Below are 26,828 nucleotides of genomic sequence, written 5' to 3' on the forward strand. Positions count from 1 at the left end.
ACTTAATCTGCATTAGCATAACATTTTATTTTATTTTTAGCTCTTCAGTGTCCTTCAATGTTTGACCTCTGACCTTCTCTAACCATTTATAGCAGTGGTCCCTCAAGGTTTTTCAGGCCAAGGACCCTCAAACTGGTGTAGCGTGGAGCAGGGACCCCCTGTATAGAAGAGGCTTGAAGAGGTGTGTGTGGATCGAATTTCTTTTAGTTCACCCCTTTCCTCCGCCCTGTCTCGGACTGTAGGTGTGTGTGTCGGGAGCGACGACCCGTCCTTCGCGAAACACAGCGGGGCCGACTCCCTGTTGAAGACCTATGATTATAGTATTAAAAAAATACATGACCATTGATATTTTTAATTTTACAACTATATATAATTCTAATAATAATATTTATATTATTTATGTATTAGTAGTGTGAATGATTGTTGATTATTTATTTTATTAATGATTTATTTGTATTATACAAATTATAAGTCAGTGCGCGCGCACGTCACTGGGCAAAAAAAGGAAGCACTCCGCCCAGAACCAGTCACCAAGGTTTTTATGGCTTCCTTCGGAGAAACTGGAAGCGAAGGTTGAATTGAAACACGGACATTTAGTGTTCCTTTTTCACAAGAGGTGGCAGCAAACTGAACAATAGGCTGTCGTCGTTAGGCGCCGGAATAAGCAAAGGAAAACGTTTTATTCCCCCGTAGGGTGTCTAAAAATAAACTTAAACTCAAACAGGATGACCGGGATGTTTCAAAGTTTGGACTTGTTCTTTTTAAGCTGCCTCATTCTAACCGTTGAATCCCAACAAGGTAAGAACTTATGCATAACTTGCTGTGTTACATGTTCCAGCCTTTGTGTCATCAACTGCTTCCTTGAGGAAAAGTTCCCAAAGCGGAGTTTCCCAGTACTGACGTCACGTGTGGCATTCACTTCTGAGTAAGACTGCAAGTAGCCTTGAACGTAAACGCCGCATGTACCTGTTTGTTTGGTGGTTATATGTTTCAGTGTAAGTGGATAGTTACTTACACATACAGTATTCTGAGTGTAGCATGTGTTAGACAAACCAGTGTGGACGTACTGCAGTCAAAGCCAGCCGCCACTTTGAAAAAGAAAGTCAAACTAACTGTAAGAGCGTGACTGAACTGACCTCCAAATAAAAGGACAGGACGTGTGAAAATGCCAGGAGATACTAAATATACATGTGACAATAATAAATACAATTGGCTTAAGAAGATGTGTGTGTGTGTATGTATGTATGTATGTGTATATATATATATATATATATATATATATATATATATATATATATATATATATATATCTCCATCCATCCATCCATCGTCTACCGCTTATCCGGAATCGGGTCGCGGGGGCAGCAGCTCCAGTAAGGAACCCCAATCTTCCCTTCTCCGGGCCACATCCTCCAGCTCCGACTGGGGGATCCTGAGGCGTTCCCAGGCCAGTGAGGAGATATAATCTCTCCACCGAGTCCTGGGTCTTCCCCGGGGTCTCCTCCCAGCTGGACGTGCCTGGAACACCTCCCTAGGGAGGCGCCCAGGTGGCATCCTTACTAGATGCCCGAACCACCTCAACTGGCTCCTTTCAACGTGTATATATATATATATATATATATATATATATATATATATATATATATATATATATATATGGTCAAAGATAAAGAAAACAAGGGGACTGTGGTCATTGGCTACAGTACACAACATGCATGTGATTTACTGTATGACATCAAGTATGAATGTAGCTATTTTCTCATGATGAGGGCAGATCTTTGGCAGAATTTATTTTTGGCGACCTACTTAAAGATATCTTTGGCAGTTCAGACATTTTGTCCAGGCAGAGCTGTCCCTCTCAATTAACAAGTAATCCCCCCGTTCTTCTCTAAACAGAGTCAAAGAGCAGTCATTTCACATAAGCAGACTGAATGAAAGGAATGATGAAAGAATTTAATCAAAAGTCTGTCTTTTCTCTTTCTAAACCTAAGGCCAAATCTCACCTCCACAAAATGTCTCCCTAAGATGGATGAATGATTTTGAAATAGAGTTGTCCTGGGCACCACCACAGCATCCAATGGAAAACTGCAAATATATTGTTACTGCAGAAACCAAGGAGAGATACAGCAAAGAGAAAAATGTGAGTATGCATATATTTCTCTTTTGGGTAAAATACAATTCTATTAAATAACTATATATTATTATTATTATTAATAGTTATAAATATTAAATATAGTTATTTAACCAGTTGAAATATTTGCTGGAAACACAGCTGCTCTTGAAGCACAAATAACTTCAATGCACTGCAGTAAGCGTAGCCAATTACAATTTACAAGGGTTTTTATACATCATTACCAGAAAACTGACTGAAAAATGTACATCTCTGGCTGTTGCATAGAAAGCACCATGTTTAAAGGATGGTACTGGCTTTATTATATTATATATTTTTGTTGTATTATGTTTGTATAATTATTAAAGCCTTTGGGTGTAGGCACATTTCTGAAATGTTGACACTTTAACACAAAATTAATTATTACTATTATCAGTGCTGGAGGAAGTACTCAGGCCCTTGAGTTATAAAAAAGATGTAGAAATACTACAATGTAAAATATATAAATTTACAAGTAAAAGTCCAACATTCATATTTTTACTAATGAAGTATTCTGGGCAAACTGTACCTGAAGTACCTAAAGGTAAAACACTAATTAAGCAGAATGGCCTCTGTTATATTATTAGGTTTATTATAATATTGCTGTTATTAATATTATTATTATTATTGTTATTATAAATTCCTAATTTATGTATATGCAGGGTGGAGCAACTACTTTATATACTGTTGGGTAGTTCAATATGTAAGCAGATGATAACGCTCCGCTGCATTGTTGACTACTGTGTTACGTATGAGGTGCCGGTTTGTCTCAGTGTTACGATACTACTGATGATGGTTCGGTTGTTCACTCATTGTTTTGTTTTGTTCTGTTTCTCTGTTATTGTTGGATGCAGACATTGAATACCAGTCCCTGGCTGTTGGACATCGTGATGGAAGGAGGATTTCTGAATTTGACTGTTAACCGTGATTGTAATGGCACAAGTAGTGAGAAGGTTATCATACAAACCAATTACACAGGTAGCTCACCATTAACTTTAATAACATCTGATTTTGTTCTCAAAGTTTGAAGTAGAAAAGTACATGTACATGTTGAGCCATATATTGACTCTATTAACATCTGTTTGTTTATTAAGATTTGTGTATGTGTCTAATTTCCTCACAGAGCTGGTGAGCGATTTGCAGTGCTTCATCCATTCCGACAGACAAACTCGCTGCTCATGGCGCCCGGCCAGTAATGCTTCGGATCTCAAGTTTTTCTATCTGTAAGTGTGGGTTTGTTTTTCAAAGGCACGTTGGGGAGCAGTGCTGTAGATCCAAAGTTGTCACAGAGTAATTAGTCAACTCAAACTCACTATTACACAGTGTATTTGAGTAAGCTGTATTGCAATATTTCCTGATACACATGAGTTAACTTTAGTTTCATCACATAAGACTCAGGCTGAACCCAAGTAGCATTAAAAACCTACAGGTCAATTGAGGCTAAATTCCTCATGTTTGATGACTCTGCTTTTTATCAGTCCAGTCCTCAGGCGGGTGTCGGTTTGATATTAGACATTGTTAGTTTACTCTGTAATGTTTATTCCTCAAGGCCTGTATCCCGCTAACACAGGGGTCGGGAACCTATGGCTCATTCGATAACGCAATATGGCTCGCAGACAATTTAGAGCTGACATTTTTTAACATGATTAACAAGTAATAAATAATTATATTGTGTCATTTTAAAGTAAAACATTTAGCAGCGGATTTGTTTTTAGTTCTCCCGGGTTACGGGTTAGATTGAGTTAAGCTAAAGTTTGGCATCACTACTGCTGTTTGGAAACGAGCACTGCTGGACTAAAGCTGAACTGGATGTATGATGAAATAAGCCTCATGAGATCTGCCCCACACTGGTGATTCAGATGAATTCCACATAATAGTCCGGTACATTCACTCAGGAAATTGTATTTACAGAAACTGGTTTCGAATTGCTCAATTTCCAGTACAGCCAGTCACAATAGTTAAAAAAAGAATTTCTGAAACTCTGTTTTTGTAAGTCTTATACAAATGTACATCATACGTTTACATTTTACCCCTATCAAAATGTGGGTTTTATACTTTAGAAGTGCTGGTAGGCTAATTGTGTTACCTCTACAGAGAGGCAGGCTAGCTGTTCCCCCTTGTTTTTGGTCTTTATGCTAAGCTAAGCTAACCATCTGATGTGGCTTCATATTTAAAAGACAGTGGTATTGATCCTCCCAAGATGTCAAACTCTTCTTTAAACTTTATTGAACTCAGTTTTGTGTCTGTTTTTAAGGTTGATATCTAGGGCAGGTGTGAGTAGCATACAAGAGTGCTCATCGTACCGTTACACTGACGGCATCAGGATGGATTGTGATCTGGAGGCGGATGTCCGCCAGTTGATCCACATCTTGTTCAATGGAACGGTTAACAACACGCGTACCAGGAACACTTTTGAGAAAAAGCCTTCGCAGGATGGTATGCTGCAAGTGAACTAACCCGTACTAATGTAGTATCAAGAGTCCTATAGAGGAAACATTCTGTTGTAACATGTCACACTTCTCCATTCAGTCTTAGAGTTATAAGGGAAGTTGCTCTCTGTCCTTTCTTGTAAGTGTGTGTGTGTGTGTGTGTGTGTGTGTGTGTGTGTGTGTGTGTGTGTGTGTGTGTGTGTGTGTGTGTGTGTGTGTGTGTGTGTGTGTGTGTGTGTGTGTGCGCGCGCGTGTGTGCGTGTGCGGAATTAATCCAGAACTTTGGACAACACACAATGCAGCCCTTTTTAGGAGACACAATATGTGCGTGTCTGAGAGGGACTTTCCCCCAGACCTTAGTAGTTTTTCAGTACCTCATGATTGTGTATGACTGGATTTTAGTTCCTTTATAACTGAAATGTCTGTCTCCATGCAGTGAGACCTCCTGCCCTTAAGTGGAATGTCATAAAAAAAGGGGATAGATTCAATATCAGCTGGACTCCTCCTAACATCAGAGTTCCTTGGACGTATAATATTACATACATTGAGTGTAATGAAACAAAGGTAAGAGACACAACATACAATATTGAGATTTTTTCCTCTGATGTCTTTCAATGTAAACGTCTATTGTTTTGTCCGTTTATCGTATACATTCAATCTATTTTAGAAGCAACTGAATACCTAATTGTAGTTCTAGCATTGACATGTTTTACTTCTAAACCATTTATATGAATGTATGGGGTTTGAAATCCACAAGGTTACTTCTAAAACATTTGAAAAGACCTTAAAGAAATTCAATTGTATATTATTTACATTACTTTCTTGCCTTATGTGTTGATTTCCTGGGCAGTTGCCGTAGGGGCTTGGCTTTGTCGATTTGGTACATACATTCATGATCCCCCGGGATGAATTGTAGTAAAAGTCCTGATGCCCTGACTTCACGAGGTCAACATTGACATTTTTCCAATACTTTGGTTTATATCTGGGAAATTCAACAAGGAGAAACACCACAAAAGTCTAAATATATGCATCCAAATAGATGCTTCTAAGATTGATATTATTACGGCTATAGTTTACTATTAATTCCACCAAATTCAGTCATATTTTCAGGTTCATTATTGTGCTGGAACAATTGGTCAACTAATTGATTATTTGTGTTTTACAATTGTGCCTTCATTTATTTTCTCACAGTATAAAGAGGCTGAGGATGGGAAAACATCAACTGTGTTGGACCTGGTCCCTCAATGTCCGTACCGTATAAATATAAGAGCAGAGAACAAATATGGAAATTCACCATGGAGTAATGAGATGTCTTTTGGTATGGCCATCGTCTCTTTCTCTATTTTATTATCTTGTTAGAGAGCTGCATCTCAAAAATAACACGACACTGGCATTTGCTTTCTATTCCCCTAAAGTTGAGATGCAGATTGCCAGATTACAAATAATTATTTTACATATAAATAATGAAAATATTTTTGTAATAGTTGTAAAATATGAAACTGTACTTTTTACTTAAGTAAGGAGCTGAATACTTCGTCCACCACTGCTTTCTAATTCTTCTATAAAAACACTGGATTTAAATTGTGTAACTTGAGTCCCTCTCAGACATCATAATGTTGCTGCTGTTTTTAGATGCAGATACAGATCCTGAAGTGTGGCTTTATGCTGCCATTGTCATCCCATTGATGTTTGCTGGCCTGGCAGTCCTGACTTTTATGTGTTGCAAGAAGTAAGTAAAGTCTTCATCTTTTTGCTTGGCTTTATTTGAATTGATTACTTGCCTCTGATATTTCACTCTCTCTGTACAGGAATAAGAAATATATTTTCCCCAAAGTACCAGAACCTCTGGACCTCCTCAGCGATATTTCAGACAACAACAATAAGGTCTCTATTTTTTTTAAATACTAAGTTTCAGGTTACTCCTTCAGTGTGCTGTCTCCTTGAATTGTTAAAGGAATAGTATGATAAGTCTGGGAATTATGCTTATTTACCGTCTTGCCCAGACATAGATGAGAAAGTCATTACAACAATATTGCAGGAAGTCACTGCATACGGCCAAGAAATACTGTCAATTTTCTCATCGAAGAGAGTAATCCCAAAATGTCGTACTGTTCCTTTAAAAGTGAGAGAAAACAATGAGCTGGACAAAAATAACAAGAGTACCAAATAAATATAATGGTATCCTTCTTTTTCTCAGAGCTTTGTTCACAACATGTACGTCCCCGCAGAGGAGGAAGAGAACTTTAAAATCACTCTGGTGACAGATCCCCAAATCAACTTTGAGGAGACTTAACTGTTTACCTGATGAATCCAGGAGACTAGCCAAGTGCATCAAGGGATATGTCAACTCAAACTGCCATTGAACGAAAGAACTGAGGCAACTACTGCATTCCTGTGCATTGTTGTTACCGAACTGATGCAGCTGAAATCCAACTTCACGGGGCTTACTCACCGTGAAGTGATGCAGAAGTGAATTACACTGAATGACTTGGAACTAAAGGTCCACCATATTAAGCTGAATTCCTTGAAACTTGGTTGAAGGGTGTAGCATGGTCCAATGAATAACCCTTTCAATTTTGGAGCGGAGCCAAATCACCGAAGGATTATTGCTTGTTTGATATCTGTTTGAATTCACATTGACATCAATACTACAGGTCTGTAATTCTTATGTGCTGTGGTATCTGGCACCAAGACGTTAGCAGATCCTTTAAGTCCTGTAACTTGCGAGGTGGGGCCTCCATGGATTGGACTTGTTTATCCAGCCCATCTCACAGATGCTCGATTCGGATTGAGATCTGGGGACACACGCACCCGGCCATCCACATGATGTAAAAGAAAATGTGATTCGTCAGACCAGGCCACCTTCTTCCATTGCTCCGTGGTCCAGTTCTGATGCTCACGTGCCCATTGTAGGCGCTTTTGGCGGTGGACAGGGGTCAGCATGGGCACCTTGCGGCTACGCAGCCCCATGCGCAACAAACTGCGATGCACTGTGTGTTCTGACACCTTTCTAACAGAATGTGAAGAACAATAGTTGCACACTGAACCCTGCTGATGTACTTGCTGGATCTGAGCTGGTCTGTGATGGTTGCATAGCCCAAGTTAATGTTTTTTATTTTTCAAATGATTTCCTTTATTTCTGCACTCGTGTACAAATGCTGATGTATGAATATTGGTAGTGTACAGTTTGAAATGGCATAAAGGTGTAATGTTTTGCTGGGTTTTACATTTAGCTTTATACTACTTTCTTTGATAGTTTTTCAACAAATAATTGAAGTTGCAATTTCTGCACATAAAGAAATGCAGATGTTTCAGTTTTTATTGTGATATTTCAAAAGTGTATCTGTTTTTATACATTACTGATTTAAAGAAACAGTTGGACATTTTAGGAAAACGATATACGATAGAGTTGATGCCACTCTAACATCTATATCAGGGGTGTCCAAACTTTTAATTGGCCCGCAGCAAATTCTAAAAGTATAATGGAATATGGCCCAGATAGAAACTTGCGCTTGAATGTTTTGTACGTCTTTGTTCTAACACAGAAACACAGTTTTGACTTGTCAGCTAACTTAAAACATCAAGTGTCAGATAAAGCTTGTGCTTTACTCTATTGCATGTGATGAGAGCACAGATGCGACAGACGCCGCACAGCTGTTCATTTTTTTTGCGAGGAGTTGACGAAAACTTTTGCGTTACGGAAGAGCGGCTTGGTCTTAGGAGTCTAAAGGCCACAACATAATTCGAGCACGAGGACTTTAACACAGAGAATTTCAAGCTTTCCTGTCTGATGTCGATGCTGAATACGGGGACGCACTCCACCGTTCTGATGTGCGCTGGCTGAGTGGCGGCTCCGTGCTGCAGCGGTTTTATTCCCTGAGATCAGAAATGAACCGGTTTTTGAAAGAGAAGGACCGACCTCTTCATGAGCTGAGAGACCCTCCATGTTTGGAGCTCCTCGGATCAACTGGTAAAAAACTGTGTATCATCTGTGTCAGAGTGGAAACAGGCTATACAGATAAATAAAGACTGATGATGATGCATTTCTTAAACAGAAGTTTCAGTTATCGTGGAAAACATGTACTTCATTAATTCTCACCATACGAGCAAATTTCGAAATTGCTTTTAAATTGCTTAATTATTAGGTCCTTTCTGTGTGGATGCAATCTAGATACAATAATATTAGAGCTTCACCATCAATTGAAGTCTTAATGCTCAAACTACAAACTCATGACATGAAAAGTGTAGAAAGACTGCATAGATGACAATACATGAATAATGGTGGCACACTGTGGTGGAGGGTTTGAGGAGGGGGCTGCATAATTGGTTATCTGATGCAATCGTGGTGTAACCGGATTTTTTTCAAGAGTGTTCTGCACTATTTCCATATAAAGGACCTCCATTAGTAGATTAGATCCTAGGCCTACATGTGAGAGAAAAACGATAATTCCAAGACTATTCGGAACAAAGATTACCGTGAAATGCCTATTTAATGTAAAATTAAAACACATTACATGTATGTATTAAGCTATTTATAATGAGGATATAAATCCGCTGAAACACGTTCATTTTCTTTTTGAATGTGTTCAAAATGGCTCTAGGCTATCTTGAAACTGGCCTATTTCGCTTTTGTTCGTAATTCGTTAAATCGCCGACACATAGTCTGATAAATATTATATTTCAATGAACACAGGGAAAACAAAGTGCGATAGTCACCATTTCACCTCTGTGGAGGATATTTGAACGACGAGCGTTAAGATATCTTGAATAAAAAAAGATTCCTGGTTGCGCCGTTTCAAAATAAAAGCCTCAGTTACAAAGAACTATTAACACGCCATCTACAGTGATGGTGCTTTTATTTTTTTAACTGGAGCTCTATACTTCCGGTTGTACGCCAGCTAACCTGACCAACTCTAAAGGACATCACACCTCAGGGTGAAGCAACAGCACCCTCTAGTGGTCGGCCCCGGCAGAGCCAACATGATTGCTCAGACTGGTCCTGATGCTGCAAGGATGCAGAGAGCAGCGATATGAGAGGATATATGTATGTAAACCGTGCCAGACCCGGGTTATCCTGGCGCAGTCTCTGTGGCGCAATGGAATAGCGCGCTGGACTTCTAATCCAGAGGCTCCGGGTTCGAGTCCCGGCAGAGATGAGTCACTCTGTGTGCCACACGGCAGACCTGCGGTCACTTTTGTTAGATGGATGATGTTTTGGTTGCAGATTATTATGCTGTAATATTCGATCCTTACTGTCGGTGCAATAATGTGGGTTATAGTGAATGAATGCAACACTGTTCCAACCCTGTTCTTCTATGCTATAATCATTTACTCTCTATTAATACATTTGAACAAAGAGCGAAAACAATCTCGACTATAGATTCAGTCTGTATTTCATTAGGTTTACTCATATGAGCCTCATGTTCTATACTACAATTGATTTCACCTCCTTAAAATCCTTGTGTTATATATACTGAATTATTGTAGTTTTTATTCTCTACAAAAATAGCAGTGCGATTGCAACTCACACAAAAAATATGATATTATAAAACATTTAGACAATACACCATTTTTTTCCCCAAACGGCCCAAATTATTCTTGAACTATTTATAATATATTCACATATGATGTGCTACTTGTATGTATTGACAGTCCATCCCGCAGGCTTTTGTTAAGATGTAAAGGTGGATATAAAACACATATTTTGTAAATAAAAAAGTGAGAACGCCAATTTCATGTTAGAAAGGTTCACATCTTGCTGTGAAAAGCGGATATTTTAGCATCCTTGCTCCAGTCGTGCTCGGAGCACATGCAGGGTCGTCCAGAGTCCTGGGTGGCTGACGCAAGGGGGCGCTCCAGCCTCAGTGTACGTCACTTTCCCCTGGTCTGAGAAGAGAAGAGAAGAGAACCGGCTCACTGTGCAGACCTACTGAGCTGTGACAGCTACAGTATCATGGGGAACCATCACCAAAATATGTAGCCTACATTATGTGACAGAAATGAGGACATGGTCCGTTTATTCATCATGTGCTCGGGCTATTTCATCATAGTGACATCACTACCTTATCCCACAAAATAGTCAATATTATTCTAAGAGGTAATTATATCTGTGAACATGACTACAATGCTACCTTAATAAAGCTCCTATGCTCAATTATGTTCAGTAACAACTGAGCTCCTGGATGCTACCTTCGGATATAGAATATACACTGTATTTATATTTTAAGTGTGACATCGCCATCATTCAATATAAATGATACATTTAGGTTAATATGCCTATAGATGTCAAGGTAAGTCAAGGTTTCTAGAATTAGGCTACTTCATTATCTACTGGCACATTGTGAGCAACAGAGACAAAGCAGTCCCGACCACAGAAAATGTGTCAAAAATGATTATACCTCTCTAAGCTGGTTTACTTATTTATTTTTTTATTATTTCATAATGTTTTTTTGTGTGCCGGTGTTGGCCTGTGGAAGATCCAGAGGGAGAGGAAAAAGGGGCAGTGCTGTCGCTGACGAGAGAGTGAGAGAGAGAGAGAGAGAGAGAGAGAGCGAGAGAGAGTGTGTGTGAGAGAGAGATAGAGAGATAGAGAGAGAGAGAGAGAGAGAGAGAGAGAGAGAGAGAGAGAGAGAGAGAGAGAGAGAGAGACAGGAATGTCCCGTTAATGAGAATATGACGTCAAGTCAGAGAGATTACAGCGAAGACAACACCGGAAGTACAGCCTGGTCACATCGGATTAATTTTTTTTCTATTTTATTTGTCAGGTACCTAATGAGTTTCGGTATACCGTATTCTGTATTCTGTACAGTATACCGTCTTCACAGATGCCATCCTTATATTTATGGAAAATTGTTTATTTCAGGACATCACCTGACAAAAGGCTTTTCTTTTGAGGGAAATCTTTATTTTCAAGGAAAATGTAAATTCTATATGAAGGTGTCACTTTACAGTGGAAGGTTGTACAGGACTATGCAGTAAACTAAACCTATGAGGCACACTACTCAATTCAATTAAAATGAGTGTAACAGTTATTTATAATATATTGTTATACATTATGTACTGATTTGAATCCCTCAAAATCTGCTACAAATGTATAACCATCTTCTTCAATGGGCATTTTATTTTGAAGGAATTAACCGGATGTTTCTGGAGTTATTACTGCTAGCTTACCGCCCCAGTGTAGAGTAGAAAACGGACTGTCGCTGAAGAGCAAAGAGGAGAGAGGTGAAAAAAGCAGTGAAATGGTGTAAAAGCTGAGCAATTCCACGCCGAGTCAGGGGACAAACGAGGAGGGACGACGCAGGAGGATTATTGTTCTTTGAATAATTATTGTTAGTCAGCAAACTCCCGCTTTTTGATGCTGTCCTCACGGAGGTTTGAGCCAATAACGGATTTATTGGTCGGCTGAACCATGCAGAGGCTGCTGCTCCTGAGTTTGGTCTTGAGTTTTCAAACTGGTAAGACTGCATTTTTCACTTTTTAGGGCATAATGTACGGCAAATAATGTTTAATAATGTCAACATTGTGTAAAACCACAGAGGCTTTAAAACAGACATAGCCCTCCGTTGTATTCCTTCAGAAGTGTGTGTGTGTGTGTGTGTGTGAGTGTGTGTGTGTGTGTGTGTGTGTGTGTGTGTGTGTGTGTGTGTGTCGGGGAGAGAAAAAGGCATATAACATGATTTCATAGCATTCAAATATGAACCGCAGCAATGGATCACCTTAGGCGGCGTGTGTGTGCGCGTGCAGCTACGTGTGAGTGCGCGCGTGTGACTGCGTGTCCTGCACCGCAGCAATGGATCGCCACACTTTTTTTTTTTTTAAATAATCATTGTCGCGCGCCTGTGTACGCGTGCGAATACATGCGTTCGACAGTGTGCGTGCGTGCGTCCAACTTGAACATGACTCGTGCATGCGCGCGCCCACCAGCCTTAATGACCTTTTGCATATGACAAACCCTCGGTGCCGTTATTCAGACGGGCCGTGGTGAGGCGCTGAGGACGTGACGAGAATGACAGTGATTGACCAGCGCTGCTCTACATGCCAGCAGCACTTCCACACTGCTATCGCATCTGAATGGCTTGTCAGTCAATGAGACCACTGCTACCAGCCCCGTAGTGATCCTGTAGTGAAAGACAGCTCATATAGCTCTCCCCCTGTCTCACCCCCTGTCTCTCACACACCACCCCTTTGCTGATCTTGTCCTTGTGTCCTACCTGTGTGCTTGACACAAAGCCCGTTTACACCATCTTTGTTGCCTTCCTCTGTGCGTTTCAACAGTACAATGAGGCGTGTGCGGCAGCAGCGCCCATGCATCTGCTCCCCCTCCATACCTGTGGGGTGCCAGGTAGGCATTGGCTTATGATAATCACAGCTGTAGCCGAGTTGCTGGGAGACAGGAGGTTGAAGGAGGAGGATGAGGATGAGGATGAGGATGAGGAAGAGGAAGAGGAGAGGATGGTTGTAATTTCTATAAGCTACCTGTGTGATCGAGGCATATTTGTGTGCCGTCGTGGCCACGCAGCCGCAGCCACGCAGCCGCAGCCACGCAGCCGCAGCCACGCTGCCAACCTCCCTTTTTTTCTCCTATTGTCTACCTTGGCTGACCGGAGAGTGTGCGTGGCTGGCTGCTGGCTGGCCAGTCAACCACTTCATCATAGGTAGGGGGCGTGTTCGGGGAAAGGAAGGTATGGAAAGGGATGATGTCACCGTGTCTGCCAGGCTTGGTATCGCTCAGCCAGGCTTGCCGTGCTCAGCATCCACCCATAGTGTATTGTTTAAGGTTCACGCACGCACACCACAAACTATATAGGTGCAGGATCCTATTCTTCGACAAATCAGGCGCTCCACGAATCCACATATGACACAATCTGGCAATCGTCGCAACACACAAACACACAGACCCCCCTGCTCTTTTCATCGAGACCCCTACTGTCACATGCTGTTGCCCTGTTTGTCCACTCAAACCATTCAGTCCACATGACTAGCCCAGTAACACTTGCAGATGTGCATACACACACACACACACACACACACACACACACACACACACACACACACAGCTCATTAACATGTGTGAAGCTGTGTGTCCTATTGTCTGTTGTTGCACTGTTACAACTGTATAATCCATTATTACTCCATGTCGGGCTCTCAAACACAAAGACATTTGCTCTCAAAGGCTTTCCCGAAGACGAGATTAGGAGGCTGCAAATGGGGCTTCATTTCGTTCAGTAAGATTTAAAATGGTGTAATAAATGTAAGGAATCAAATGTTGCACTGTGGTCATTTTGGGTTTGAAAACACAAGAGGAGTAAGCTGAAATGAATATCACCTCAAAAGAGATACTACTTAGGTTTAGGAGTATTTTTCTTCAGAGCACCCTGACTAATCTTTTCTTTAGACAAGTAAAACAATATTTCATGGCCTACAATTTACACACATGTAATTGTCTACTAGTGCTAATGGTTGAATGGTTATTAGTTGAGCAGCTAATTAAAGCGTTGGTGAATCAAAATGTTTCTTTTGTTTCAGTATATCTCTACTAGCAAGACCACTGGAGGGATTTATTTAGTATCTCAGCCTGGTATCTACATACCAAACTGGTAATAAGTCCCAAGCAAGCGGCACCATTAATGCAGCTGTTTAATGTTACTGCATAATCAATCATTGCAAACACACGCCTTTATCTTCCTAATGAGGAGGAGAGCCTTGAGGTTGGACTTGCAGCACTGCACCTACAGCCCAGACGGTAGGCTCAAATGCTGACTCGGACAAAGGCTCCAGTGCAGGTGTGCCATTTGTCAGCCTCTGTCCTTTTGTGTGGACGAAGGCTACGAGCTGCTGCTGCCGCCCGTACTGCATGCTCAGGCCCTGAATCACACAGCCGAGCTGTGAATCACAGATCTCAGACAGATTCCTGTGTTGTGCTCTGTAAAGAAAATATTCAGATATTTGAAGAGTCAGACACATTTTGGGGGGCTTTTATACCCAGAAAAAGAAGGGCTGCTCAACTAAGTTGTGGCACTACTACTGCTGTACAGTATGTGTAATGTTAGTGACTCAAAGTGGGCTGTAATAGTGCAAATTACAATGAAGAATTAGGAAAGCCTGATAAAGAATCAAGCGCGATACTAAAACACTTTGTTAAAACTGCTGATTTATAACATTTGATGCATTCTTCCCAGTTTCTCTGTGACATTTTCATCTGAATAAATTCAAATATCTCTACTCTATATCTGATTCATACACAGTGACTCTAGTCTAGATACTTCTCGGCAAACAAATCCTCTATCGTACCGCAAGATGTGCTTTATGTTTTCACAATAAATGAAAGAACTGAATAGTTATCTTGAGCTAATCTCACATAGCCAGACCTCCGCCTCATTAAGCTCATGCAAATCTAGTGAAATCTAAGCACTAATGTTGGTTGGGAAAGGATGGGAACATGGTGGGCCGTAATAAACACTAAAACTGCACTTGGGAGAAGTAGTTTCTGCTCAGATAATGGCTATGAGAGATTTAACAAGAGCAGTAATAGCTACCGTGGCTGATGAAGAAAAAAGTGCTACCTACAGAAACACATACTTGTCAAGATCCTTCAATGAGGATCTCATGGATTATAACTTATATAATTATTTATAGCGGCATGAACCTTTCTGCCATGGTTTAAGGCTAACGAACCATTTTGTGGTGCTATACTGAACCCTTTCAGTGAAGATTTGGAGTGACATATGTAGCGAGGCAGAAGTCTGTTTTTAATTTTGATCCCAGCGAGCGAGATACGGCTCTGAAGCATCCTACCGTTAATATGTGAATTTGGGTCATGATTTTTACGGGATCTGAATGATGCATTTACCAAAAAGCATCTCTAATTGACATCAGCCACTGAAAGCGATCATTGAACCAGTTGTAAAGCTAAATCTCAGAATGGAGTCGTGCATTTACAATGTACATCCACGCCTGTTGTTCCCCATTGGATTCCATTCATTTAACAAATTCTTGGCATTTCTGTCCCGGCGTGCGTTTGTCCATGTGTGACATGGTGATTGCTTCTTTCAGTTAACATGTTTGCTTAAAGGCATTCCTCTTGACACGAGTGTCCTATAATGCTTTTTGAAGTGGCGCTTGGAGAAAAAACAACAGCTCGCATGCCGAGTAAAAACCTGATAGGGTACAGAAGAATTTAGTCAGATAACTCATTATGAAACTTGTGGTCAGAGATAAATGAAACCAAAAAGTGTACACATTTCCTTTGAAATCAACAGCTACATGTTTCTCAAGTGAAGCCCAGGATTTAAAGGCCCCGTATTCTGATTGTGTTTGACAGGCCATGGGGCATCCACGTTATAAAAAGACCAAGGAGAAAAAACCCACATCCCCTTAAAAATGTTTCTTTATGCATAGTCCCCCAAGCAAGAGAGGAACACTTTATCACATCTGACTGAATCTATTGGCCTTGTTTTCACAAGCTGCACGGCCACATTCTGCAGCGAAGACCAATTTGGGGTGATGGAGGGGGGGTGGGGTCGGTTACAGAAAAAAGTTGTTTGGGGGAGAAGTGGAAGGAGGGGGACAAAGAGGGGTAGTCTTGCGGGCAGGTGGGTGAAGCCTGATGGAGAGTGATTAGAGTTTTTTTTTGTTTGTTTTAAAGGTGGTGAGGTGGAGGGGAGGGGGGGGGGGGAACAGTATTGTAGTGTAGGAGGAGGGTGTGCTGGAAGAAAAGAAAAGCGAGCCAGGAGAGAGGGACGGGGACGAAGGAGGAGGAGTGGTCGGGAGGCCAGCAGCTCAGAGAAAGGGACTATTACTCAGGCCTGACCGCTCCCTCAGTGGTGACAGTGAAGCTGCTCATTCAGACAGAATATGGTCGAGGCCGGTTCAAAGGCTACATTTGCGCTGGAATCTGGAGTGATTGAACCCACATCTGAGGTGCCAGCCGAGCTCATCCCCAGCCCCGTCTCCGCTGAGGTTAATTGGCATTAATCGGTGTTGCTGTTAACTTTCTTCTTCACTTCTTTGGCTTACTCTCCCAACACGAGCCTTTTTCTGCTTACCAAAGTTCATTCTTTCTCTCTTTCTGTCCCCTCCTGGACTCCTTTTTTTCCCCCAATCCAACTCCTTTTCTTCTCCTCCTCCCCCCCACCATTACTTCTTTCCATCTACCCCTTTCTCTCTCTCGCTCTCTAATAAGTTCCAGATGTGGTTCTTGCATTCCTCTGGTCGGTGGAGAGAGAAAGAGAAGAGGGGAGGGGGTGGTATGAGTGGGGGGAGGCGATGGGGGAGGGGACAGGAGGAGAAGCACATGAATTAAAACAGGGAGCGCATGATGAGGAAGAGGAGCCCATGTACTGTAACACGCACACGGGCGTGCACTGGAAAACATGCAGACACTCAAGCAGAGGGAGGGAGAATGGATGCATTTGTGTGTGTGTGTGTGTGTGTGTGTGTGTGTGTGTGTGTGTGTGTGTGTGTGTGTGTGTTTAAGGGGATGGGGGAGGGGGGATGTCGGTCCTGTAACCTCAAAAGTTTTGGGACATTCTCCTCCTCCTCCGTCTTTCTTCCCCCCTCCTCCTCGCCCCCTCCCTCCGCAGGAATGTGGCTGACGCTGATGATGTCACTTCATTTCTCCACTCTCCCAGTCTATGCTCCTCTACAGGGACAGGGCCGAGCGAGAAAGAGACGGAGGGAGAGATTTGACTTGCTCCATCCATCTTCCCTTTACGATAACAACATTAGGGTCAGCCGTCCAACTGAATCTGTTACCACAGTATGGCAACGTTCGCTGTCCCCTCGTCCTGTAATATAACAGCCTGCAGGCTGCCGACTACAAATAATGAGTGAGCCATCTCTTAGTATTAATAATCATCAATGGCCTTGAAATCAAGTCATTAAAACAATTATGTGCAGATACAGTATTTTGTTCAAGAACGCCACTGTCAACCTTATACTATATTCCTCGAGGCTTACCTTAACCTAACCCTAACCCTAACCCTAACCCGTGGTTTTAGTTCCAGATTGGGCTTCAGCTAATTTACATCTTGTGTAGTTGTTGGAAGATGGCCTAAAAAATGTGGACCATGGGCATTAATATGCTGCTGTAACAGACTCCACTCTTTCCACAACATCTTTTAACCTGGCTTCGGGATTTTTGCTCCCATTCAGCCACAAGAGCATTAGTGAGGTCCAACAGTGGATCGGACCACAGTTGGCGTTCCAGGTTATCCTTAAGACAACACAGGCACCAATTAGGAAAACTATTTCTTAATGGACCTGGCTTTGTGCACAGGAGGCATTATCATGTCGAAATAGGAAAGGGCCTTCCCCAAAGTGTCGCCAGAAAGTTTGAAGCACACTATTGTCTAAAATCTCACTGTATGTTAACGTTTCCTAGCATATGGTCATATAAAGTTCATCTTGATAGAGTATTTTAAGTTGGAAAACATATAAATTATTGCTTTTCTGATAAGGTTTGTCTTATGAGAGAATGCTCCTTGTTCATTAGACAAGCTGTATTCTTCTAATGCTATCCAAAAGCTTTAAAATGTAAAGGTCTACAATGCTCAACCATGATTTATTATCGCACCATTCTCTTTGCTTTCTAGTCATTAAGTGTGTTCGCTATATACAAAGAAGCCTCCTCTTCAAAGCAACAGTATGCACTGGTGGCGATATTGGTGACGGGGCTCTGTATGAATATTACTTTGCTCTTGGAGGTCAAGGCCCTGGGCTTTTATTGGATGGTTTGTGACAGATGACATTGCAAGAAGCTACAGTACATACCAATAAAATTAAATTATACTGGATTGAATTAAAGCAGACCTTGGAGGAGGTGATTTATCGATGGCACGCTGCTTGTAAAATAGTCCTGCTGGATTCCATTACCGTGCCTTACTGTAACTTGATGTGGATCGGCAGACCATTTGAAAGCTGTCACAGTTGATGGTGGGGATGTTTACTTGCTACATCACGTGGCATTTGGAGGCAGAGTGACTTTAGGAATGGGTCGCTGCCCAAAATCAATGGGGAACTACTGGCTTGAATTATTGATTCATTATGATATCGATTGTGCTGGTTGAATTCTGTGGCGACCCCTGCGCTACAAGCTACATGGCACACTGCTGCAGAGAAGCAGCTTGATATGTGTGTATCCCCTTGTTCAAGCTTAACCAGAGAACAGCTATTGTTAGTTCTGGTCACCCTTGGTTACAGCAGAGTAGTCTTTGTCAGCCGCTCAGCATGTTGGCCGCACAAAGGCTCGTGGATTACCAGCGACGGGCCGGCTTTCCAGCGCTTGAGCATATTCATGTGCCCGTAATGTGTCAGATGCCTCGTCCATGAATTATCATATTACCCACCACTGATCCTGGGGTTGCCATGGCCACTGTGTCTGTCATTGTGTCAGTGGTCCTCACTGGCTGTAGCTATGGTAACAATGGCTGTAACAGAGGTTTGGTACAAATAAAGCTCTTCAGATGTGAAATGCGTGTATGAGAGGAGACTCAGAGTGGCACACACACATAAAATGAGTGTGCACACCTTGACAGGAGCATATGCGCTCTCATACACACGGTAGTTTCAAAATGGACAGACAAAGCGCCAGAATAATTTTCCTCCCGCCATTTCCAAATGAACCTGTTTCCACTGCAACCATTTTGATAGGAATGGAGAGAAGGAATGAGATGGAAGAGAAGTGATGGAGGGAAAGAGAAGCAGATATGATTGAAGGTGGAAAGGTAGCCCAGGAAAAGAATAAGGTGCTCGGTGGACGGAAGAGGGAGGAGTGATCATTTCTAAGTAGATGCCTGCCAGACAAAAGTAAGTGAATAGGGAATGAAAAGGGGGCAAGGGCACAAAGGAGATGAAGAAAGAGAGAGGTCGCTGACTGCTAGTAAGGGGGAGGACTGCAAGGTAAGGCGACAGAGGAAGGGAGCGAGCAGGCAGACAATGCGGCAAACAAAGGAAGGAGCCTGGGTCTTTCTCTTTCTGGATCTTTCTGCCCTGATCATCCCTCTGCTCCGTCCCCACCTCCAGGAGTCACCTTTGTGTTTGAGTGACATGGTGTCAGCGGGCTCTGTGGGTCTTCTCCTTTCAATCGCTGCTCCTCTTCATCTATGTCTCTCGCTCGTTCTTATAGTGCCATCACCATGGTTACGGGTTATTATGGCCGTCCTGCCAGGCAGCCATGTTGTTGAGAGAAAGCAGGCACAGGTGGTCAAGTTCCCACAGCCAGATAAATAGAGGGAGAGACTGCATACACTCATGTACTACAGGCATAGAGTTTGGATCTGGAATGATTGATCGGTTTGATGATTAGTTGGCCGACAACAATTTTGAAAAATGAATAGTTGTTTAAATCCTTTGGCGGGCAGCTTCTCTGAGGGTTTCGTACTTTTCTCTGTTTTATATCATCACATCATTGGTTGAAGATGTCAACATGGCCTCAAAGAAATTGCGATGGGAGGTTGTCCACTTATTTCTGACATTTTGTAGACTGGAGATGAATTCATAATGAAAATAATCATTAATAATAATAATAATAATAAAAATAATAATAATACATTTTATTTATAGAGCACTTTTAAAAGGTACTCATGTCTACATAAGTTACATAGAGTATAGTGCCTACACCATGCATACTACACAATTGTCGTAGCCAAAATAATTCACTATAACGTATTAATATTTCATTTGTAAAATACCACGTTTATCATCAATAACGGTATATTGCATACCCCAGTATCTAGGCTACATGCATAAATAGTATAACAGTGCATAGTGCTGTCCTGCTTTGAATCCTCAAATCTCCGTTTCAGCTTTTTAGGAGCTAAAACTAACATTTGTGCTTTGAGGTTTTCTGAATTAAAAAGGAACGGAAGAGATAAGTCCAGTAGTAAAGACCAAAGGCTCTCATGCACACACTGATGCACATATCTGTCAGTGCACAGACTGACTGATTGACTGACACCTAGATGTATATGTACAGTCATATACAGAAAACAAGGGGGGCCACGTCAGTGCCGCATGACTCTTATGGCTGCAACTTTGTCCTGAAACAATGATGTCATCCTCCTCCATTACACTTCACAGCTCTGTGTCTGTGGTCCTCGCCGTCTCTTTGTTCCCCTATTTCTGCATCTCATTTTCAGGCAGAGCCCCTCCATAACGCCAACACATCGGCCACACGCAGCGCAGATATGGAATTAGACAGATAACAAAATCAATTTGGAGCGGATTGACTAACAGTGAAGAGATTGGAGAGAGAGAAAGCAGCTGAAAGAGAGAAATAATGAGAGACCAGTGCGGCCGCCTGACTATTAATTGGATAGGTGGAGGGAGGATGAGGTCATTGGAAAATGTTTTTTCAGGAAAATGGGTGTACCGAGCACGAGGGAGGATTTCATCAGACACACCGATGCACAAACGCGTGTACGCTCTCAGACACGCTCGTACAGACAGAAAACTTTTTTGGGGCAGTTACTTTACACGTCAGCTGTTGCTATGGTGACGCAAGTCTGTGATCCAGCCGAAGCACAGGATTGGCTAGAGAGGAGCAAGGGAGAGGAAGGCAGGGGGACTTTGTTGGAGGGGTACAGGGAGGGGGCCAGACACAAAGATAATTACATCGATGCATAACAATCCATACAAATGCCATTGTGTTTAATAACTTCTGATTTAATGAGACTGAATGCCATCAGTGAACCTTTCCCGTAACTCTCCGCTGCATGGCATCACTTTCAACCTCGCCTCCTGTCCCAGAGAGAGAGGCGAAGCAAGCCTGTATTTAAATGCTTTAAAGCCATCTTTGACATTCACCACCTAACAGCAGGTTGTGTGGCAAATTATGAGCAGCACACTTACTAAAAATAGCTCCAAACATCTTTGCATGCACATATACCCTTTCAGTCATTTTCAGCAACAAATTGACGGTTCATTACCTTGCTATTAAAACACCATCACATGGCGCGAGAGGTGCTCTTGGGCTAAATTGCTGTGGTGGTTCACACTATGGCGGCGTGTGGCCATGCTTTTGGTGAGTCACCCGGCCAAGCTGTGCGTGCTCGCCTTTGGCTTTGTGTCTGCTTTGACAAGCCGAAGCTGGTGTCACAGTGTCTGCAGGGGCCGTTGTCCTAGGCCCAAAATTAATCCTAATCCCTTTCCAAACTTTGACTAGGCCTGTACTTAATCCTAGACTAAACTGAGACCTATTCCCAACAAAGATGGAGATGCTCCGCTAGCTTGGTGGTTTAGTCCATGTTCATGAAACCGCCTCTACGTGACGATTATATGTTTGGGGTTGTGGTTGTGTTTGTGTTGACAGGACATGGTTAGCCCATGTGGTGAAGGTTAGGTCATCTGTGCTGCCTGTTTTTGTTTGTGTGTGTGTGTGTGTGTGTGTGTGTGTGTGTGTGTGGGTCCATGTGGTCATGGTCGCAGCTCTTTGTGACCGTAGTCTTCATGTGGACGGTGTGCTCGGAGTCTCCCGGTGGTATCTTGGGGATCAGTGACTCAAAGAAATCAGGACACACTCTAAATTTGTCACTGCAGCATAACCCACATAGTGAAAGAATACAAGCTCCCTTGCATACACTCTCTTGTCTTGCCTTTGCTCTGACTGCACTCTGTGCGTAGATTTCCTTCTTTAAACACACCCACACACACACACACACACACACACACACACACACACACACACACACTCATGTTGACAAGTGTTAACTGGGTAATATGGAAATCAGAAGGCTATGAGCACATGTTTAAATGAGTCAGTGTTTTCAGTCATCAGCCTTTGCATGGGTGTTTTCTCTGCAGATTGTGTACTCCGCTCAGGAGTATTCAGTTTGGATTATGTTTGTGGTTTACTAAGGCTGTTGAGGGAATACCTCCAGCTAGCATATCTGAGTTGGTGGAGGAAAGGATTTGCTTGCCCTCAGGCTACTGTCAAGGTTGCGGGGTAGTTTAAACCCAACTAAACTTGCTTTACATCCCTTTATATGTGAGAAAAGGCTTTTCATGCTTTTTAAGATGGTATAAATGAGATTCATCAAATTACAGTGCATACAGGAAATTCCCTTTTGTTATAATGTCAGTTTTTACATTAGTAAATTCTCCACCTTAATTACCACTACATCACTGCCATACATGTTTGCTACAATGGGCTCAGAACACATCAGACATCAACATACCAGATTTCCCAGAAACTCTTAACAACATAATCATGTGAGATAACAGATTCCAGCATCCTTTTGTGATTTGTCTGGAGAAAGTGGAGCATCATACACATCTTAAAGTTGTAGCTATAATGCATATAATGTACGATGGATTACATGACTGCAACAAGCAGCAACCAGAGCAATAATCGAGCCCTGACAGAATTCCGACATGGCCCTCTTGAGAGCCCCTTAAAACTCTTCAGTGTTTCTCTATAACAATATAATAAGTAACAATTTGAAATATCATTTATTAAGATTATAACACTCAGAAATCCAGTTAATCTGATCATCAGATATTGCTAAATCCTGGTTGGCGTACGGAAGTATGTGACTAGGTAAGCTTTTTCAACTGAGCCCCGTGTACTTCCAGCAAGTAAAGAGAAAGAAAAGAGCTCAGAGAAATAAAGGAAATACAGACATTTTCATTATATGATCTTACTTTGGCAAAAAGGCATGGGACCCAAACACAAGAGGATGAGTGAGAATATATAAGCTAATGTCCTCATCTTTTTAAAAATCAGTTATATAAGAATGTGTATTGCTAGTATATAATAGTTATGGACTATAGTTAGTTGTTTCTTATTTGCTTGGATACATTCATATTTTTCTTCAAAAAGCATGTAGTGCCCATTCTATAAATAATTAAATTAAGGCATTTCTTCAACTTTGAGCTACAGTGGTCGCTGGCTGGTAAAAACATGCGTTCTTCTAGTGCCTTTTCACAAGGTTTGAAGTTAAAGGCTTTGTGACTTATATGGCATGATTTTACATCCAATCTTTCATTGCCCATCATTGTTGCTATGTTGTTTGCTTTGTTGTTTGCTTCTTTACCCTAATTCATTAATCCAGTTTATTTGGGTGTTCCTCAGGGAGCAAATTAAGGGCCGCTATTATTATTATTATTTTTGGTTCAGTGCTAAATTATTCTAGGTATGCATGCTGCAAAGCTCCTATCTGCATCTGATTCCCCTTTTCACCGTGTATGCTCTCACATCTTCTTTATGTTCAGCATATTATTGCGCTGCACTGTCAGAAGCCATTGTTTTGATTGGTAAGGAAATATTTTTGCATGACTGGGTTCTTTTGTATTATCAGGCATAATGTACCTCTGCAAATCACACAAAATCTGACATGATAAGGGGAGAGTGGATGTCTGTGTATATGAAAGAGAGGGGAAACGTGAGAGATATGTACTGAGGGTCATAATGTGGAGGCGGGGTGCAGAGGCATATGGCAGTTGTTAAAAAATAGTGGGAAGAGATGGGATTGGGAACCTTCAGAAAAGCGCTGGAGGGCTTAGAGGTAGAAGTGTGAGGGAATGAGAGAGGAAGTGTACGGGAAAGGGGGGGGGAGTGATAAAACTGTGGAGAGGACAAGTGAGAAGGAGAGATGTAAATGGTAGGAGGTGAAGAAAAGGGAGTGAGGGAAAAAAGTGAGAGAAGAGACGAGTGAACGGGGAATGAGAAAGAGAGGAAGAGAGAAAGTGCTGGAGGGCTGGTATTTAATGTGATAAATGAGTTGTGACAGTCCGCCTCTAACCCCCTTCCAACCAGCGAGGAGGAACACAGAAATAGAAAGCATTATGGGTAAAAGGACATATACAGCATTATATATGTATATAGAAAGAAGGAGGTGCATACATACTGTAGAGGAGGAGAGGTAGAGGAAAATCAGTGCAAGCAAAAGGACATTCATAGACAGCATTATAGATGTACAAAGTGAATGAGGCGAGTGGGGATGCATACATATGGAGGGAAAAGCAGAGAGTGAAGCAAAGCAATTTGGGTAAAGGACATACAACATTATAGAGAGGGAATAGAAGGAGAGAAGTACTGGCAGAGGAAGGGGGAGGATGGAGGGGGCGTACTATGCAGTATTGGGTTAATGATCTACTGTACAAGATTCTTTGAAATAACAAGTGGGAGAGGGGAGAAAAATGAACGCAAGAGACAGAATGGAAAGTATGAAAACGTAAAAGCTATGTGATTGCCTCTAATCTATTGTACGGGTGTCATGTCTTTAAGGGACAGCTAATTACAACTTGTCATCATACAGCGTGGGACAACAGCAGAGGGTTTTTCTTGTTTTAAAGTCATGTTAGTCGGTCAGTTGGTGGGCCAGCACGTCGCTGGTCTGTCTGCTGTGGTAGTGGACTACTACAGGGAGAAAGTCTCGTAGACAATGACAGCCACTGTAGTTTTGGTTGTGGAGTGGAAGCCTGGGTGATGACTCATAGGGAGGAATGAAGAAGGGAGAAACAGAGAGAGACGAGAGGGAGGGCCAGATAGTTTTGAAGAAATAAAAGTCAGGAGCTAGAAGAAAAGGGTGTGAGAAACCCTATGGCTGAGGTTGCCTGTTTGATCTCATAGCTCTTCTCTCCTGAGTCAGCGTTAAACACCCCTTCGTCTTCTTTCGTTCTCTTTCTTCTTCCGAAACTCTGTTCTGATTCCTTCTTCTTTGACACCTCCGCCTTTCCATGCCGCTCTTTACTCGGCGGCGGCGCTCAGTTAATGGCCGCAAGCCAACGTGTGATCAAAGATGGCATTCCATTTCTGCTGGGGGAATGCAGTTTTCAAACAGTTAACCATAAAACCACAGATACAATAATATGCAATATATGTGGTTGTGATGATTTCACAGTAGCTTGCCTGCAGTGTGTACAAAGTGAAAATGAGAAAGTCCCTAATTTATCCCTCTTTTTCTCCCCATTCCTGTTCTCTATCTGTCTCTCCAGTGTGGACAGCGAGGTTCTCTCAGGAGCCGGCAGACCAGTCGGTGGTGCGGGGCCAGAGGGTGATCCTGTCCTGTGTTGTCTTCAACTACTCAGGCATTGTTCAGTGGACCAAAGATGGCCTGGCTCTGGGCATCGGAGAGGACCTCCGGGGTGAGACATCATACAGCTTCCTCCGGCTTCCTTCACTCTGTTCAGCATGTGACTAAGATGTCTTTTTTTTTCTTTTATAAAGCTGATGCTGATACTTTTGGATTTTAGCTTCTGATAGGCAACATTTTCATGCCGCATGTTTAAAGCTGTAGAAACGTTGTGAATGTCTCGAGTTCTTTCTGGTACTCTTTAAAACATAATTGCGAAGACGGCTCACCATTTTCTCGTTGAACTTGGTATACCACTTTTCTGAGTGCAGAGCCAATACCTTTTTTATGCTTCCAGTGGCATCTGCAGCAACAGTTGCCGTGCAGAGGGTCAGAGCTGTGCTTTGCTCTGGAACTGAGCTCAAACTGAAACTCTGTGGAGGCCACATAGGTGTTCCACACATTACATTTAGGAACTTTGTATAAGACTTGATACTTTCACTTCGAAGGAGATCAGAGAACAAAAACTACAAATGCACAAGCACCACTGTTGTAGCATGAATGCCAACAATACTGTAAATACTTCTGAAGTTACAGAGTTTCTGCAGGTCCTTAAAGAGTCTTACATTCAATTGTCAGAAATGTAGGCCTAACAATATCTAAAACGTTTTAAATATAATTTTTTATAATGTCTTATTTGTGTTATTTGAAAAAAACCTTAAACTTTAAGTGTAACCTGAGTCACCAGGGGGTATGTGGATAGATTATGGAGTAATTCAGCTAATATGTAACCAGACTAAGAGTCTGCCATGCTAGTCTTTGGGCACTGCGTTGCTTTGAGGTAAATGCTAACATCAGCTGTATATTTATTGTCACAATAACCATTAAACCACCAGCTAGGTTAGACTGACTGCACAGGACCCACTTCTCTTTCTTAACCCTTGGCTAATATTGGGTTTTTAACCTCCAAATAACATCCAAAAATATACTTAAACTGAACTCACTCTTAGTGTCTTTAAATGTGTTTTACTTCGAAGCTTCTATTGAGGTTTTTGAATGATGCTTCTAATGTCTGCCGTCTAAACTTCATGATCATTTTCACCCTAAAAAATAAATCCTCAAAAACATAAAAAATAAATTAGTCTTTCTTTTATTAAATAAACTTGAATGCTTCCAAACTGTAGATTTATTTGACATAAGCGAATGCAGGTACATCATATGATCTGTGCAGTTTCA

At 41.9% G+C, this 26,828-nt stretch overlaps 2 protein-coding genes and 1 non-coding gene across 3 annotated transcripts in view; all 3 read left to right on the forward strand.

Annotated features, from left to right (window-relative positions):
• Window positions 1–500: 500 nt before the first annotated feature.
• il13ra1 (interleukin 13 receptor, alpha 1) lies at window positions 501–7,806 on the forward strand. The gene is made up of 10 exons (XM_029454416.1): window positions 501–798; window positions 1,992–2,140; window positions 3,004–3,127; window positions 3,273–3,372; window positions 4,404–4,585; window positions 5,015–5,142; window positions 5,770–5,896; window positions 6,211–6,307; window positions 6,387–6,462; window positions 6,776–7,806. Exons 1-10 carry the CDS (start codon window positions 726–728, stop codon window positions 6,869–6,871), a joined length of 1,152 nt encoding a protein of 383 aa, XP_029310276.1. The 5' UTR covers window positions 501–725; the 3' UTR covers window positions 6,872–7,806.
• Window positions 7,807–9,660: 1,854 nt separating this feature from the next.
• trnar-ucu (transfer RNA arginine (anticodon UCU)) lies at window positions 9,661–9,734 on the forward strand. Its single transcript has one exon. It is a non-coding gene; the product is annotated as a tRNA-Arg (tRNA).
• A 2,039-nt stretch (window positions 9,735–11,773) lies between these two features.
• Window positions 11,774–26,828, forward strand: part of kirrel1a (kirre like nephrin family adhesion molecule 1a) — a 29,976-nt gene continuing 14,921 nt past the window's right edge. The window contains exons 1-2 of the mRNA XM_029454852.1: window positions 11,774–12,035; window positions 25,516–25,665. Of these exons, the coding sequence (XP_029310712.1) occupies window positions 11,990–12,035; window positions 25,516–25,665 (196 nt within the window). The 5' untranslated portion in view covers window positions 11,774–11,989. The remainder of the gene's footprint in view (window positions 12,036–25,515; window positions 25,666–26,828) is intronic.

This window comes from Cottoperca gobio, chromosome 18 (assembly GCF_900634415.1).
Source record: "Cottoperca gobio chromosome 18, fCotGob3.1, whole genome shotgun sequence".
NCBI classification, from domain to species: Eukaryota; Metazoa; Chordata; class Actinopteri; order Perciformes; family Bovichtidae; genus Cottoperca; species Cottoperca gobio.